The sequence below is a fragment of the Lampetra fluviatilis genome, chromosome 33 (assembly GCF_964198595.1).
Source record: "Lampetra fluviatilis chromosome 33, kcLamFluv1.1, whole genome shotgun sequence".
In the NCBI taxonomy this organism is placed as follows: domain Eukaryota; kingdom Metazoa; phylum Chordata; class Hyperoartia; order Petromyzontiformes; family Petromyzontidae; genus Lampetra; species Lampetra fluviatilis.
The window spans coordinates 1871044-1885905 of record NC_136307.1 but is presented as its reverse complement, the minus strand read 5'-3'; the positions used below and the strand labels follow the sequence as shown (position 1 = coordinate 1885905).

The following is a 14862-nucleotide window of genomic DNA, read 5'->3' as shown; positions in this document are numbered from 1 at the left end:
TGTGAAAACGTGTTACTGACATCATCCAATATAACGAGGTCTTCAAATGCTCTTCTGCCTCCAGGGGCTGGGGATCATTGATCATTTGTGAAGCCTATTCAGTTTAATGCACCCGTATTGTATGTTCACATATGACTATTTAAAAAGGCTCCTGTCTTTCTGAAACGGTCCCTTCTTTATGAACTACGGACATCGTTCAAGAATCTACTAAAGCTCACTGTATTTTAAACATACGAGGCGATATATTTATCGATACCCCCCACCCCCCGCCCATTAAAATAATAGCGATCATTTACGGAGATTTGTTTTGATTATAAAAAAAATCCCTAGCGTCAGCAGTGGCATGAGCGAGCAATTGCAGGGCTGCACCTTTACCACGCGGTCGCCATCTCTCTCACGACCCTGGGATGCCAAACGGTCTCTCTCTCTCGGTCGCCCCGTGCACACGAGCCGATTCCTGCCGTCTGCGTCCACGTTGGACATCCTCTGGGGCATTGCCCCCCTTGGTGTCAAACGCCCATCGCAGAGGTCGCAACCGGGTACCCGATACCCGTACCCTACCCGATACCCGGCTACCCTTACCCGGCCGGGTAAGGGTAGCCGTTTGCGACCCTGGTGCGGCCGGGTACGGGTAAGGAATCAAAACCCGTTTGCGACCTCTGGCCCATCGTCATCCCTCCATTGCCTTGACATTTTTAAGTTGCGCAACGTCGAGAGGGGGCGGGCGGTGCGTGCGTAGATTTTTATGCCTCGGGTGCAAATGAATTATTGCGATTGCTGGGGTTGCCAACGTCTCTTCCTAATCACTGCTTTCAGAGAACACAGTCGAGTGTGACATTTAACAAAACACCTATCAGCATCTTAGACGACTGTGAGGTATCGCTCTCCACCACGTGCGCACACGCTTCTAAGCAGTCGACTTATTCCACACGGATTGCCCTAACAGCCAAGACAATTTGACGCAGCCCCTCTCTCCAAACAGAAATCGAGTGCTTGCTTGAAGTCCGCATAACAAGTTCAAAGCTCTTCCTCCAATACTGAGCTCTTCTATTCGCTGCCTGACTTTTAAAAATCTTATCACTTCCAACCATACTGACTCTAATCCCACAATCATTTACATCTTTTCGATTTGAAGCTTTCGTGACTGCAGGGATTCATCTTCTTGGTTCTTTCGGTAAAGTCACGTAGAAGGGAAGTAATAAAATAAAACATTATAAAATGCAATTCTCACGACGTTTCGGCCACAATGCAAGCAGCACGATAATAAGAAAATCCTCGTCAGTAACAGAAGCCCTCTTCAGTATTCGCAGCCTCTGGCCAAATATTTTTCACCGCTGCCCGAATATTTATTGAAACGATTCCGCTGGGTCTTTGGGCCGCAAACTTTCTCTCTCTCACCTCGGGACGGAGAGCGGTGGGAGAAAGAGAACAAAGTCGTAAAACGGAGCCGGGAGCGGCGATTTGTCGCGACGCGCGGGAAGCCACTTGGCGAGAGGGAAACAGGAGGAGCAGCGGACCCCCGAGACATCGGTGACAGTGAAGTATCAAGGGGGTTGCTAAGCGAGGTTAGAGTGTTGCGGAACGCTGTGTTTTAGTTTAATGGGGCATTTTTTTGTTGCCAGTATAAAGACGATGGGGGGGGGGTGTGTAAGAAGAGGCTTTATCCTTTTCGGCAATAAAACAGGAGTTGTGTTAAGATGTTCACACGCCAATTGGATAGCTTTTGCAAGACATCAATTCTGCATTAACCACACGTGAGTGTGCCAAAACGTGCAAACAGACACGCTCTGATAATTATGAGATTTGCATTGTCGCTGAAACTGATTGGCCTACACCAGACAGCCTTCTGTCTGGTCTCGTCTAACCAGTGTTCGGCTAGAGAACAACGCCCAAGGGCGAACAGAGTTGCGAATGCAGTGCAAGTATTGGAGCGTTCAGTAGCTCGGGTTGAGCAGTTTCTACATTCATGGGAGCCTGGCTACGTACGGTGGGGGGTGAGGCTAGTGGGGCAACGGACAGCACCAGTCCACACACGTGTCACATGTCGAACTGTACAGCAGCTGTGGAATGTGTCACAGGGAAGCCCGGTGTGCCGTGGCATGGACTGGCACTTTTGGCCGAGACGAGCCCACCAACTTAAACCCAAACTGCCTCCACAGCAAAGGCCCCACACGCGCGCGCGCTCAGAAGTGGCCTTTCAACTGCAGCTTTGTTTTTTTTTTAAACTACACACCACCGTCTTCAGTGACTGCGCTCAATACACAATTCGCGTCCCACTGTTCTGTACACCGTCTTCTTGTATGCACGTTGAACTTATTTCATCCTTGGAAAAGAGCTGTTTAGGCTCAACGGGTTATTTACTCGGATGATAAACTTTCGAACGAACTTCTGATTCTTTCGCCAACCGCGCGGATCGGAGGATGCCGTTGCAGGTAGATTCTTCAGAATTCCAAACGGTGGTTGATGGGAGAATAACCTCCGTTTGTCTCTTACTCTTTTCACGTTTGATTTACTTATGTGGAGCGGCAGCAAGAACATTAGAGAGGTTATCTTGGACCAGGAGCGTAACAGACAGGAATAAAAGGGTGAATATAAATGGGAATAAAGGAGTTTTGAGATCAGTTATATGATGGTAATTCATGTCAACACAAAGTAGGGTAGGGAAATCTTCCTCTGGAGGGATTATAGTTGAGTGATGAATCATATTATCCACAGTACTGCAACAAATCCTGGATTACCAGCAAAGCCCACATTCCAAAGTGCCAGATAAAAGGGGAACAACCTATTCTCATATTTTGGTACTGGCAAAGGAGGTCCCATGATGTAGATGCTCACCCCGAGCCCTCATTACTCTAATAGTGCATTGTCTTTGTGCTGTACGCCTTTTGACATCCTCTGGTCTAACACCGTTTGAGACGAGGCTCAAAAGAAAGCTGTCTCTGGTGTGGACCAATCAGTTTCAAAGACAATGCATATATTATCAGAGTATGTTTTTTGTTTGCATTTTGACCATAAGGATTGTGGTCAAAATGCAGACATGATTCCTTGTAAAAGGTTTCAGTTTGGTGTTTTAACAACGTAACACCTGTTTTGTTGCCAGATAAAAGGGGGAAAACCTATTAAAGGATTATATTATTTTCCATGAATAGTGAAATTATAACTTTTTCAAGCATTCGCTTACCAAAGTATCGGCTTCGACCATATCATCGCAGACAAGAGGAGTCCGTATACGACTTCTTTTCATCATACAATTATTTACAGCCATTTGTCAATCCACTGCTGGATGAAGGCATCCTCCACGCTGCGCCGACAGATTGGACCACAGCTCACCGCACTGGTCCACGTGGGTTCAGGCATCGCTCGCGATCGAATGATGGTGAGGAACCGTGCAGATTCCCCAGTGCGGTTCACTAAACCACCGTCCCACCGCTTCACCCTTCATCACGTACTCACAAAGTTTTATAGAACTGATACCCCATGCAAATACAATGCGACGTACGACACCGTGGTAAATCCGTGAACTTGTATTTCCTCCAATATCTCGTGGCGACAATATCGGCCCGCGAGTGGTGTAAACATAATTAAGTAAACACGTGCTGCGCTGTGATTAAAGTGCGTCGGTAAGCAACAACGGTGACGAAGAGCCACCCTGCCTGTCGTAAATGACCACGGACAGAAGAATAAGACCTTAACATGCATAAATCAGGTCTCATGGCTCTCACTTCTACGTCATTTCGCCTACAGGTGTGGCGCCTGATGTCGTATAGTACACAGTGGGCACCTTTACCTTAATTTAAATCCCAGCGAGGGCCCAGTGGGATGAAGAATCTTACTCAATTTAGGGAGACCAACCGAGTGTAATTTTAAAATGCACGGTTTATAAAAAAAAAAAAAATAGGCGTTAGTTTACCACGTTCATCAGTGGCACAATTTTTTGTCTTAAGCGCTATAATGTTGAGATTAAGTGTGGATGTCGGGATGACAACGCAGACACCAGCGAAGTGCCCTGGAATGCACTTGAGAGGGTCCACATCTTCCACTTTTCCAGTGATTCCGGCTTCGATGAAAACACTCGGTTGAAAACGTCAACAAGTGGACATTGCATCTCCTCCACGGATACGACTACGCATCCACCACTCCCCCTTCACGCACCCCACTGCTCTTCTCAAGCAGGCCTTGCCATCTGGGCAGTGTGTAGTCGAGCTTCTGTGGCTTACCACGATTTGCTTCAAAGGGAATTAAGGGGGCGCACAAAAAATCTCACGGCACGAGAGACTAACATGTGAAACCTCTGAACAAATGTACATTGTTCGGCTCTAGCTGTCGCCCCGATGTATGCGCAGAGACACAGGCTGTCCCAGCAACGGCCCTGACCGTCCGGACGATGTCCCTCGGTGCTTCAGCCGAAGAAGACCGGCACGTTCCTCCGGGGAATTATTTTAGCAGCTAGTCACACATCCATCTCGCCTCGTTCCATCCTCATTTTGCCCTGCATTCCTATAAACCCGTTCAAAGGACTCCCAGAATATAGAGGATAATACTGTAATAAAGGATTATTATGGGGAGGCATAGCTTGTATTCTAGTAGTAGTGCCTTACGCCGATAATACTCCCAAGCCAGCCCTAGCAGCACGAGTCAGTGATTTCCTGCTCAGATACAGTAACAGTACTCATCTCCTGTATACAGAGCCTGGCGCCAGTGGCGGAAATTCCACATTCCTTTTGGCAGGGGTGAGTCTATCCATAGGACAACCACTTGTTGGCTTATTCACAAAGTGGTGCCCATTTTATCCGTACCGGACGGATGATGGGCTGAGTCAGCCGAACAACCATTTGAACCGTTCCCCCACTAAGAACTCAGGCCAGGACTATGTTAAGTCATAAGAAGCGAGGCTCAGAACTTCAAGACTCTCTCTCACCTAATACTCCCAATCCAGCCCTAGCAGCACGAGTCAGTGATTTCCTGCTCAGATACAGTAACAGTACTCATCTCCTGTATACAGAGCATGGCGCCAGTGGCGGAAATTCCACATTCCTTTTGGCAGGGGCGAGTCTATCCATAGGACAACCACTTCTTAACTTAATCACAAAGTCGTGCCACATTTTATCCGGACCGATGGGCCGAGTACAATGTCGAACAACCATTTGAACCGTTCCCCGAGTAAGAACTCATAAGAAGCGAGGCTCAGCACTTCAAGACATCTCCCCCGTCTAGGATTCTGCTCCACGTCTCTCTCTCTCACCTTGAGCAGTGCCTCCTGCCGCAGATCCAGCTGCCGCAGCTTGTGCTGCGTCTCCTGCAGCTGCACCTGCAAGGTGCCCGCCCAGCCCCGGCCGAAGCGGTGCCACTCGCGGGCAGCCTTGCGGAATCTCTGCCTCTCCTCGTCCAGAAAGCAGCACACCTCTTTCAGATCTTCGTTCTCTTTCCGGAAGCGCGCGTTCTCGTTACGCAGCGCCGACAGCTGCTGCTGCTGCTGCTCTTGGTCAACTCCTCCTCCTGCTGCTCCGCCACTGCCGGCAGGTCCTTGCGGGAGCTGTCGGCTTCGCACGATGCGAACGAGCTCCTCCTTGCTCAGCCTCATCAAGCCGTCGTTCACCATGGACAGCTGCGGTCTCGGGGATTTGCCCGGGTTGGCGTGAAAGTTGGCCGTCATCTTCACGAGATTGTCTCGACAACACGTGTGGTGGTGGTGGTGGTGCGTGTGGTGGTGGTGTGCAAGACGAACAACACGTGTGGTGGTGGTGGTGCGTGTGGTGGTGGTGGTGGTGCGTGTGGTGGTGGTGGTGGTGTGCAAGACGAACAACACGTGTGGTGGTGGTGGTGGTGCGTGTGGTGGTGGTGTGCAAGACGAACAACACGTGTGGTGGTGGTGGTGCGTGTGGTGGTGGTGGTGGTGCGTGTGGTGGTGGTGGTGGTGTGCAAGACGAACAACACGTGTGGTGGTGGTGGTGGTGCGTGTGGTGGTGGTGTGCAAGACGAACAACACGTGTGGTGGTGGTGGTGCGTGTGGTGGTGGTGGTGGTGCGTGTGGTGGTGGTGGTGGTGTGCAAGACGAACAACACGTGTGGTGGTGGTGGTGGTGCGTGTGGTGGTGGTGTGCAAGACGAACAACACGTGTGGTGGTGGTGGTGCGTGTGGTGGTGGTGGTGGTGCGTGTGGTGGTGGTGGTGGTGTGCAAGACGAACAACACGTGTGGTGGTGGTGGTGGTGCGTGTGGTGGTGGTGTGCAAGACGAACAACACGTGGGGTGGTGGTGGTGGTGCGTGTGGTGGTGGTGATGTGCAAGACGAACAACACGTGTGGTGGTGGTGGTGGTGCGTGTGGTGGTGGTGGTGGTGCGTGTGGTGGTGGTGATGTGCAAGACGAACAACACGTGGCTCGCTCACGCAGCGACCGGGATGGATGGGATGGTGCCTCCACTCGACAGAGATTCAGACAGCACCCTCGCTACGGTGTACTTGGCCTACTCTTCCACTCTTTAAAACAAAAACACACACACGCACACGCAATTACACACACACAATCACACACAAATCACACACAATCACGCACGCACACGCTTGTTAATGTTCGCCTCGAGTTCGCGCAGACATTAGTCTCATACGCAGTCATCAGCACAGTGTATATAAAGTGTAGTTAATAAATGATGCTTTATACTAGTCACCTGCTGGACTTTAATCTGTTCGGGTTGGTAAACGTTTATGCAACATCGGACGGTCGCAACTACAGCACTAACATCCGCACAAGATGACAATAACAAAGTACATCTCTTGAGGGTAAATATAAATTAACTTGTGTCAACTAAGCCAAGTCGCCCTACCCCCCTCCACACTCAACTCCACCCATTCATCGCCGATTGGCAATCAATTAACCAAATCGCACGAGATCAACCGAGCCGAAAGCGACGTTCGCCACAATTTCCCGAATACGAGAAGCCTATAAACAGCCCTGTCAACCCCTTATCGGTGCCATAGCTTATTACAGACCAATTCAGACCTCATTGGTAAAACCCGTGTCCTTTTATACGTCTCAACGTTCATCCTAGAAAGTCCAATCACAAGGGAGAAACACAGACACAAAACAATGTGTTTCTACTCATTTTCCCTGTACACGAATAAGGGGTGAACCGTAGGGGTTGACAGGTATGATAGTGTAGTGTATAGTAGTATAGTGTAGTGTATAATAGTGGTGTATAGTAGTGTATAGTGTAGTGTATAATAGTGTAGTGTATAGTAGTGTAGTGTATAGTGTAGTGTATAGTGAATTGTATAGTAGTGTATAATAGTGTAGTGTATAATAGTGTAGTGTATAGTAGTGTATAGTCTAGTGTATAGTGTAGTGTATAATAGTGTAATGTATAGTAGTGTATAATAGTGTATAGTAGTGTAGTGTATAATGTAGTGTATAATAGTGTATGATAGTGTATAGGAGTGTAGTGTGTAGAGTGTACAGTACATACCTGTCAACCCCTTATCAATTCAGACATTGATCACCCCGTCTCTCTTGTAAATCTCAACGTTCATCCTACGAAGAGTTGCTTACTCACTTTCCCCGTGCAGGAACGAGGCGCAGTAACCCGCACGGCTTGGCAGCTCCGCTCTTACATCTCCCGGAGGATCCGCGCGTTCAGCACCCAACACTCGTGGACTGACAGCGGCCCCCTGAAACTCTTCTCACGCCCTGGAGACGAGAGAGAGATGAGGTCCCCACCACGCTCGTTCATCGAAGAGATCGGCGTCTTAAAACCTCCTCCTCCAGCCCGGACACACGAATGACGCGGGCTGACGGAGCGCGACTGCGAACCGAGAGGATGGTTGTTGACACTTTACGCGAGCCAGTCACCATTAGTCAACAACCACAACAACATCGGCAGCAGCAAACCACCCCACGACCACCGCCACTACCACCACCACCGTGTCCGAACACGGCAGTGGAGAGCGAGGGGGGAGGAGGAGGAGGTTACGATGCGAGAGGGAGGGAGAGAGGTTTGGGGTCGTGGCTGTGTGTACAAGGGGAGGGGAATGGGAGGGTGAGTGAGTGAGAGAGGTTTAGGGTTGGGGGGGGAGTAGACAAGGAACGCCTTCCAAGCAGGTGACAGGGTACAATGAAGTTTTTTTATTTGTAAAAAAAGAATTCTAAAGCGGGGCTACCTGCCTTATGGGTAGCGTGGGTGGTTGCTGATAGCTGCCAAAGACAACGATCCCCCGTTTAGCCTTAACCAGCAGGCGGAGTCAGCACCACGCCCGGCCGCCTTTGTCTCCCTAGTGGCGATGTTGACGACAACCCACGCCGAGAGAACGCTGCCGTGGGGGATCTCAAGCTGCTCAGTCTGGTCGCTAGGGGGCGCACGACGGGAAGGTTGCACTGTGATGACACGGAGAGCAACTGCCGTGATGGGGCCTCCTGCCGTGATGGTGGCACCGATTTGAACAAAGACTTCGCATAGCTGCCAACCCATACGGATTACCCCGTATTCTTGAACAGGGAAATTCAGTTTTCAGGTCCATACGGCGTACAGCCATTTCGATACGGGAAAAAACAATTTTTGGTCTATTTGTGTTTCTCTCTTGTGATGGGATTTTGTAGGATGAACGTTGAGATGTTTAAGGACACGGGGTTCACCAATGAGGTCTGAATTGGGCTGTAAGAAGGTAGGGCACTGATAAGGGGTTGTCAGCTGTGGCTTCGTACTCTAGAAACGGAGGTTATTCGGGAATTTCCAGGAAGAAAACTCTGAACGCACGGTCACAGTTTTCTGGATCTCTGTTCTCCGTTAGCACCCCGCGCAAGGGGTGGAGCAGGAACGCCTCCGATAGGTGACGCTGGTAAAAAAAAAAGACGAATCTGTGAAGTGAACCCTTTACTTTGTACCACCATCTATTACCCACCTTGCAGTTGCACACCTACAACACCTGGTATATGCACCGGTGGTCACCCATACAAGCAATCACCAGGAGGGCAAGGGGTTCCCAGACTTGTTCAGATATCACTTACGGTGCTTTTTCTGGATACGGTGCTTTTTCTAGAAGATTTTGATGTTTTCTCCTGGTTTTTTCTGTTTGCGCATAGTCACTGTAAGATGTTTTCTTGTTCATGTTTTTGTTTGTTGCGGTTGCACCCGATTCAAGAGCCGAATGGCTCACAGGGCTATACCAAATGAATGAAACTGAAAACTGAAACTGAAACGGATGTGAGCCGTGGCTCGGAATTGAACTCATGTAATTGGGTCCACCGTGCAGTGGACGGACCACTGCACCGGCTTTCCACATGGTAACTCCCTCGCCTGGGATGCGGGAGGCTGTGGGTTCGATCCTCACCCTGACGCCTGCTGTGTATTTGGAGTTTGCGTGTCTCTCTCCCTGTAGTCGCGTGGATTATTCTCCGAGTCCTCCTGGTTTTCCCCTCCACATTTAGAATCAACGTGCGTTTGCTGTACATTTCGACAGGATAAGCCACTTCGTTGAGCTATCATTTGTGGCCAGGTCGCTTCTGAAAAGAGCTACACAGCTGAAGTGGGCCTTACCTTGTCAAATAGTAACAGTCCAGTGCCTCTGATTTTTCTCCACCTGCCCTGGAACTCACACCCCACACCCCATAACTGCGATTGTAGGGGCACGATGACCCCAACTAATCTCGCCCACTCTGCTCACGGCCGAGACGCGTGCTGTCATCCGTGCTGCGTCACCTCATCCCTCAAATGCAGCCTCCGCAATGACTCACGAATTCAGGGCAAGAGTCACACGCAGAAGGAAAAAAACAATGTAGGAGTGTAACAATTGGTCCCCTCTCTTTCTCTATTCAGTTGTTGTAATTGCAGCTCACGATTATAATTCAAGAGTATTTTTTTTAGAAAAATGTTGGGGTGAGTCACAACAACTGTGTGTGTATGGTGGGGCTGCCTACACCCTATTACAAACTACATACACGAGTACAAAAATGGTCAATGTATAGTCGGATCAAATGTTTTATCAGTCGTGTAATAATTTCAAGAATACACCACTGAAGACAATGCATTTACATGTTTTCCGTTATTGGGATATATTTTTGCGTTAAATTAATAATAATCCCAAAAATGTTATACTTATTTGGCAGCGGTGTGTAAACAAATAAGGGTTACGACACATTTATAAATAACGCGATCTAACCCAAAAAACCTTTATTATGAGTAATATTGGTCGCGAAAGCCTATACGTGTTAAACTAAATAACAAAAACTCAACGCATTCGTCAATACTACTGTGCTCAAGAGGAAAACTAAAACAATGGGGGGGGGGGGGGTGTTTCAGGCAGGTGTCCCATCGTTAAAGGAGAGAGATCGATACAATGGCACCTCTTATAGATTCCCTCCTCTTCAGATCAGTGTTATTGTGGAATGTTTTGACTTCTTGTAATGTATAATATAGCTGTCTATCTCAACAGGCTCTCTCAATTATACATTTACAAAGTAAAATGTAATACAATTAAAGCAAATGATGTACTGTAGTGCTAGTCACAGTTTAATTGTCATTGCTATTAAGGTATGACGCTTACCTACACGAAGACCAGATATATCGCATTGCATCAACGCAAGCCCAATCAACGTAAATTGCTCTCTGACAGAATATCCGCAAATTAATTAGTGGATATGGTCAAACATTGCCTCCAACTGTCGAGTGTAATCATTTTAATTGCGGCCACTAAAAATATAATCGGGCGTGGACTTAACTCCTCCAAAGACCAAATGGAGTGACGGCCCTTTCTGTTTTGTTCCGCGCTCGGCAAAGCCACGTGTGGAACGAATAGTGGGATTTCTTTTGGTTGCAACTTAATTTGAGTGGAATTGCTTATCATGCTCCGGTGGAAATACAATAGCGGTCACTCGATGAATTAAAAATTGTGTGTTGGGGGTGGGCGGGGTGGCTTTAAGAAGATTGACCCATCTGTTTTGGGAGGATAAAAATTAGACGGGGACGTTACGTGTCGTCTAGCGGACACGTGTCAATGATGTTTACTTCTGGTATAAGGCATCAAGCATGAAATATAGAGGTTTGAAGACAAGCTGATTTAAAACAAATTAAGGGAATAAAGGTATGAGACGACGGGTTCCTGCTTAAATTTGGGGATTCAAATCGGGGAATTGTTCGTTTATTTTTGTTTTACAGCCCCCGTGTCAATCAACTCCCACGGTGTTGTTTTTAATCCAACGCCGGGTGAAGTGGGCAGTGGGAGGAGGACCAATTCACCTCCCATTAGCACGGTTGGGTACGCACGATGCGAAAGAAGTTCGACAAACTGTACCATTGATGTTAGCCGTGGCCCGGAATCGAACTCACCTCGTGCGCTAACCGCTGTGCCACGACTCCACCATGGGGTACACAGCGTGCGGTGTACACAACTGTGGTCACCTACTGTGGTGTTCCGACACCATAGGTCCGAATTCAAACCCGAATGAAGCTTGGTGAGCTGACCAGAGTTCAAAAGAACTCACGAAACCAAACATCTCGTGAAAGACCCAACGCAGAAGATCCCTGGGTTTCATTCTAGATTTGAAGTTTTTCGTGACTGCAAGGATCCGTACTCTTGGTTCTTTCGGTAAAGTAATGTAGGTAAAGAAAATAAGAAATAAATAAATTTGGTTTATTTTTAAAAAAATGTATTTGCTTTACCTACGTGACTTTATCCCTGGGTTTGATCTTCCACGAAGCTCATGGTCCACCCTAAACCGCATCCACTGCACAAACCGTGGCAGATGCACACATGGAAAATACAACTCTCAAATATAGTGTGCGGCTGTGGTCATCCAGAACAGACCGTACAACGTATAACGACGACGCAATAATGCCCGATCCACAAACACGAAGGAGACACATCACGGCGATGATTCACTCTGCGGCTCCTGACGCGGTTATCTCTGGGGTCGGCCACCTGAATGTGCCACTGGAGTCGGCAAGCCGTACGACAGATAAAGAAGAACCATAGCTCCCTCTGTCGTTTCACACGTCACGATGCAGCCTGGGTGCTCTTTACCACGTGCTTATAATTTAACATCCCCAAATCAGTACATCCGCAGCATTTTCAAAATGTAATGAATATAATTACGGGTATATATATACGAGTTGACGTGTGCAGTATTTATCAAGAGGAGCCTCACTGAGCATCGAGACTCTAACTTGATTTGGAGCTTTCGTGACTGCAGGAATTATTCTTTGGTTCTTTCGGTAAAGTCACGTATAAAGATAAAATAATAAATAAAATAAAATACTAGCATACGACGTTTCGATTGCAACACAAGCATCGAGACTCTCTCAGAAGGGGTTTCTTTGCATTGGGATGTTTGGCAAATTCCATGTTTATGAATGTTTGCAAAACCGTATTTTTTACGTAAAATACCCCACCCTATCTGCTCGATTGGCTGCCGCTTTGTCCTTTAGTCGCGACCATTAAAGACATCCTGCAACATAAGAGCATTAAACGCGTTCCACAAGCAGCCAACCCAACAACATTTTAAACGCGACTCAGCATTCCCCGCTCATAACCGTTACGACTGATGAAAAAGCCTCACACTGTGCGGTGGGTGGTTAGTGGCTTCTAGGACGCTGAACAGCAGCTAATGGGTATGCATGCATGTTGAACTTCTTTCGCACCGTACGTAGCCAACGGTGCTAATCAGGTTATCGAGGGCTCACTTGCCTTTGGTCATGATGTGCTGGGTCCCACAACCGTGCTGTGGACGGCAATGCTGCGAGTCTCACAACCATAGGCCAATGCCCCTCTAGCCACTTCGTCCAGATGGATTCCACTCATGATGTTGTTTATCTCATGCAGCCAGATCAACGGGTTGATTGATTTATTGTGACCCTTTAAAAGGCACAACGAACCTCAACTTGCAGCTGAATCCACACGCTCCGGCAGTTGTGTGTGTAGTTTACACAAGGCTCGACTTACCGTATATATATAAGTGTGCACGCTATGTCTGCCTGGAATTCATATTAACAGGTATCCATATGTTGTTTACATATGACGGAGGAAGTGGCACCAGCCAAAGCAAGGCTGAACGCATGCGCTGTGTTTCATACCGGACGGGGATCATTCCACCCGTGAAGTTCTCATTTTAAATGCACTCATTGTGTCGTGCAAAAAAAAATAACAACAAAATCTGCGTTGCATTTAGCAATCAGTAGTGGATAGATCATTGTTGGTGGTGGTGGTGATGGAGACAGTGAAACGCCCAACCACATCGATGTGCGAGTTGCTGTTAGATGCGAGGCTATTGTGAGAGAGGACTTTTAAATATACGCTCCAAGCGTGGTGGTGTTTCATTCAGACGCTGTCTCCCCGACAGACCTGGTCTTCACCTGAGGACGGCTGCTTGCGTTGTGGCCGAAACGTCGTGAGAATTGTATTTTATTATGTTTTATTTTTATTATTTTATTATTTCCCTTCTACGTTACTTTACCGAAAGAACCAAGAAGATGAATCCCTGCAGTCACGAAAGAAGCTTTAAATCGAACTTTAGGACATTTAAGGTCAAAGATGTTAACAGTACAACACCCTCAAAGTCGAGGTGGGATCGGTGGCTTCTTCCCAGTCGCGTCTCCTGTCCAACCCGTTGCGCGTTGTCTCTTCCCAACATTCTGCACAGGCCACCGCTTCTGGCGTTGGCATTGCCAAATCTCGAGGAGCAGCATCGTGGGTGCTGCGGGGCATCTCGGGAGATGCTCCACGCGGTTTGCTTCTCCTGACAAGCACGCATTTGTTCGGTTGTGCAGAAGCCCCCATGATTTCATGAGAGAGTTGCTTCTTGCCGAGACCCACTCTCAAGGATCGGTGGCAATCGGCAAGCATTTGGCGGTGATGATATATTTGTCCACGAACCTGTGAACCTTTTTTTCGATTTAAAGCTTTCGTGACTGCAGGGATTCATATTCATGGTTCTTTCGGTAAAGTCACGTAGAAGGGAAATAATAAAATAATAATAAATAAAAGAATACATTTCTCACGACGTTTCGATTGCAACACAAGCAATCATCATCACGTGTGAAAACTACAGCAATTTTCTTGCTGTGGTTTTCACACCTGATGAATTTTTTTGCTGTGGGTTTCACACCTGATGATGATTGCTTGTGTTGCAATCGAAACGTCGTGAGAATTTTATTGTTTTATTTTTTATTATTTAATCATCATCAGGTGTGAAAACCACAGCACATTTTTTTGCTGTGGTTTTTACACCTGATGATGATTGCTTGTGTTCCAATCGAAACGTCGTGAGAATTTCATTGTTTTATTTTTATTATTTTATCATCATCAGGTGTGAAAACCACAGCAAATTTCTTTTTTTGCTGTGGTTTTCGAAAGAACCAAGAATATGAACCTTTTTCTTGTTTGTTACCAAAACGCAATGGGGACGCATAAAAAAACGAGTGCTTTGGAAAGGTGATCGACGAACTCCTGTCACATCGGCAACGACACAGCACGCGCACGTACGCACACGTACACCGAGGTGCGCGAGAGGAGCCGCATTGACGCAACGCGAGACGCACTTTGGCCGCCTCGCCGCGTCGGGCGTGGACAAAAGTGCAACGCGGATTTGCCCAACACAACGGGGGCATTTAGCAGGAGGGGATCTCGTCGTAGGGCGAACGACCCCCTCCCCCTCGTCCCGTCCCGAAGTAAATGCAAGAGCCTGTGTGCACCCTCGCTTTGGCTGGGGCTGCTTCCTCTGTCATATGAAAATAAAATAACTCGTTAATATAAATCTGGGCGGAACATATAGCGTTTCAAACGCATGCCTCTCTATACTACGGTCAGTTGAGCCGTGTGTATACGACGTAAATGCTTGGGCTTGTGGCAACAGCTGTCAGTTGTGTGTTTTTTAGCGGTTGAA

At 47.8% G+C, this 14862-nt stretch overlaps 2 protein-coding genes across 5 annotated transcripts in view; one reads left to right on the top strand and one right to left on the bottom strand.

Annotated features, from left to right (window-relative positions):
• Positions 1-14862, top strand: part of LOC144943931 (fibulin-5-like) — a 610861-nt gene that overhangs the window by 566597 nt on the left and 29402 nt on the right. The window lies entirely within an intron of this gene.
• The window catches only part of LOC144943932 (coiled-coil domain-containing protein 85C-like), a 50304-nt gene that overhangs the window by 26685 nt on the left and 8757 nt on the right, over positions 1-14862 (bottom strand). Inside the window, exons 1-3 of one of the 4 annotated variants that reach the window (XM_078871813.1) lie at positions 7804-7963; positions 7460-7680; positions 5243-6476 (exon numbers count right to left, since the gene is read on the bottom strand). In XM_078871813.1, coding sequence (XP_078727939.1) covers positions 5243-5653 — 411 coding nt within the window. In that variant the 5' untranslated portion in view covers positions 5654-6476; positions 7460-7680; positions 7804-7963. Of the gene's footprint in view, positions 1-5242; positions 6477-7459; positions 7964-14862 lie in introns of those variants that run through there. The other 3 variants (XM_078871815.1, XM_078871814.1, XM_078871816.1) reach the window with 3 other exon arrangements.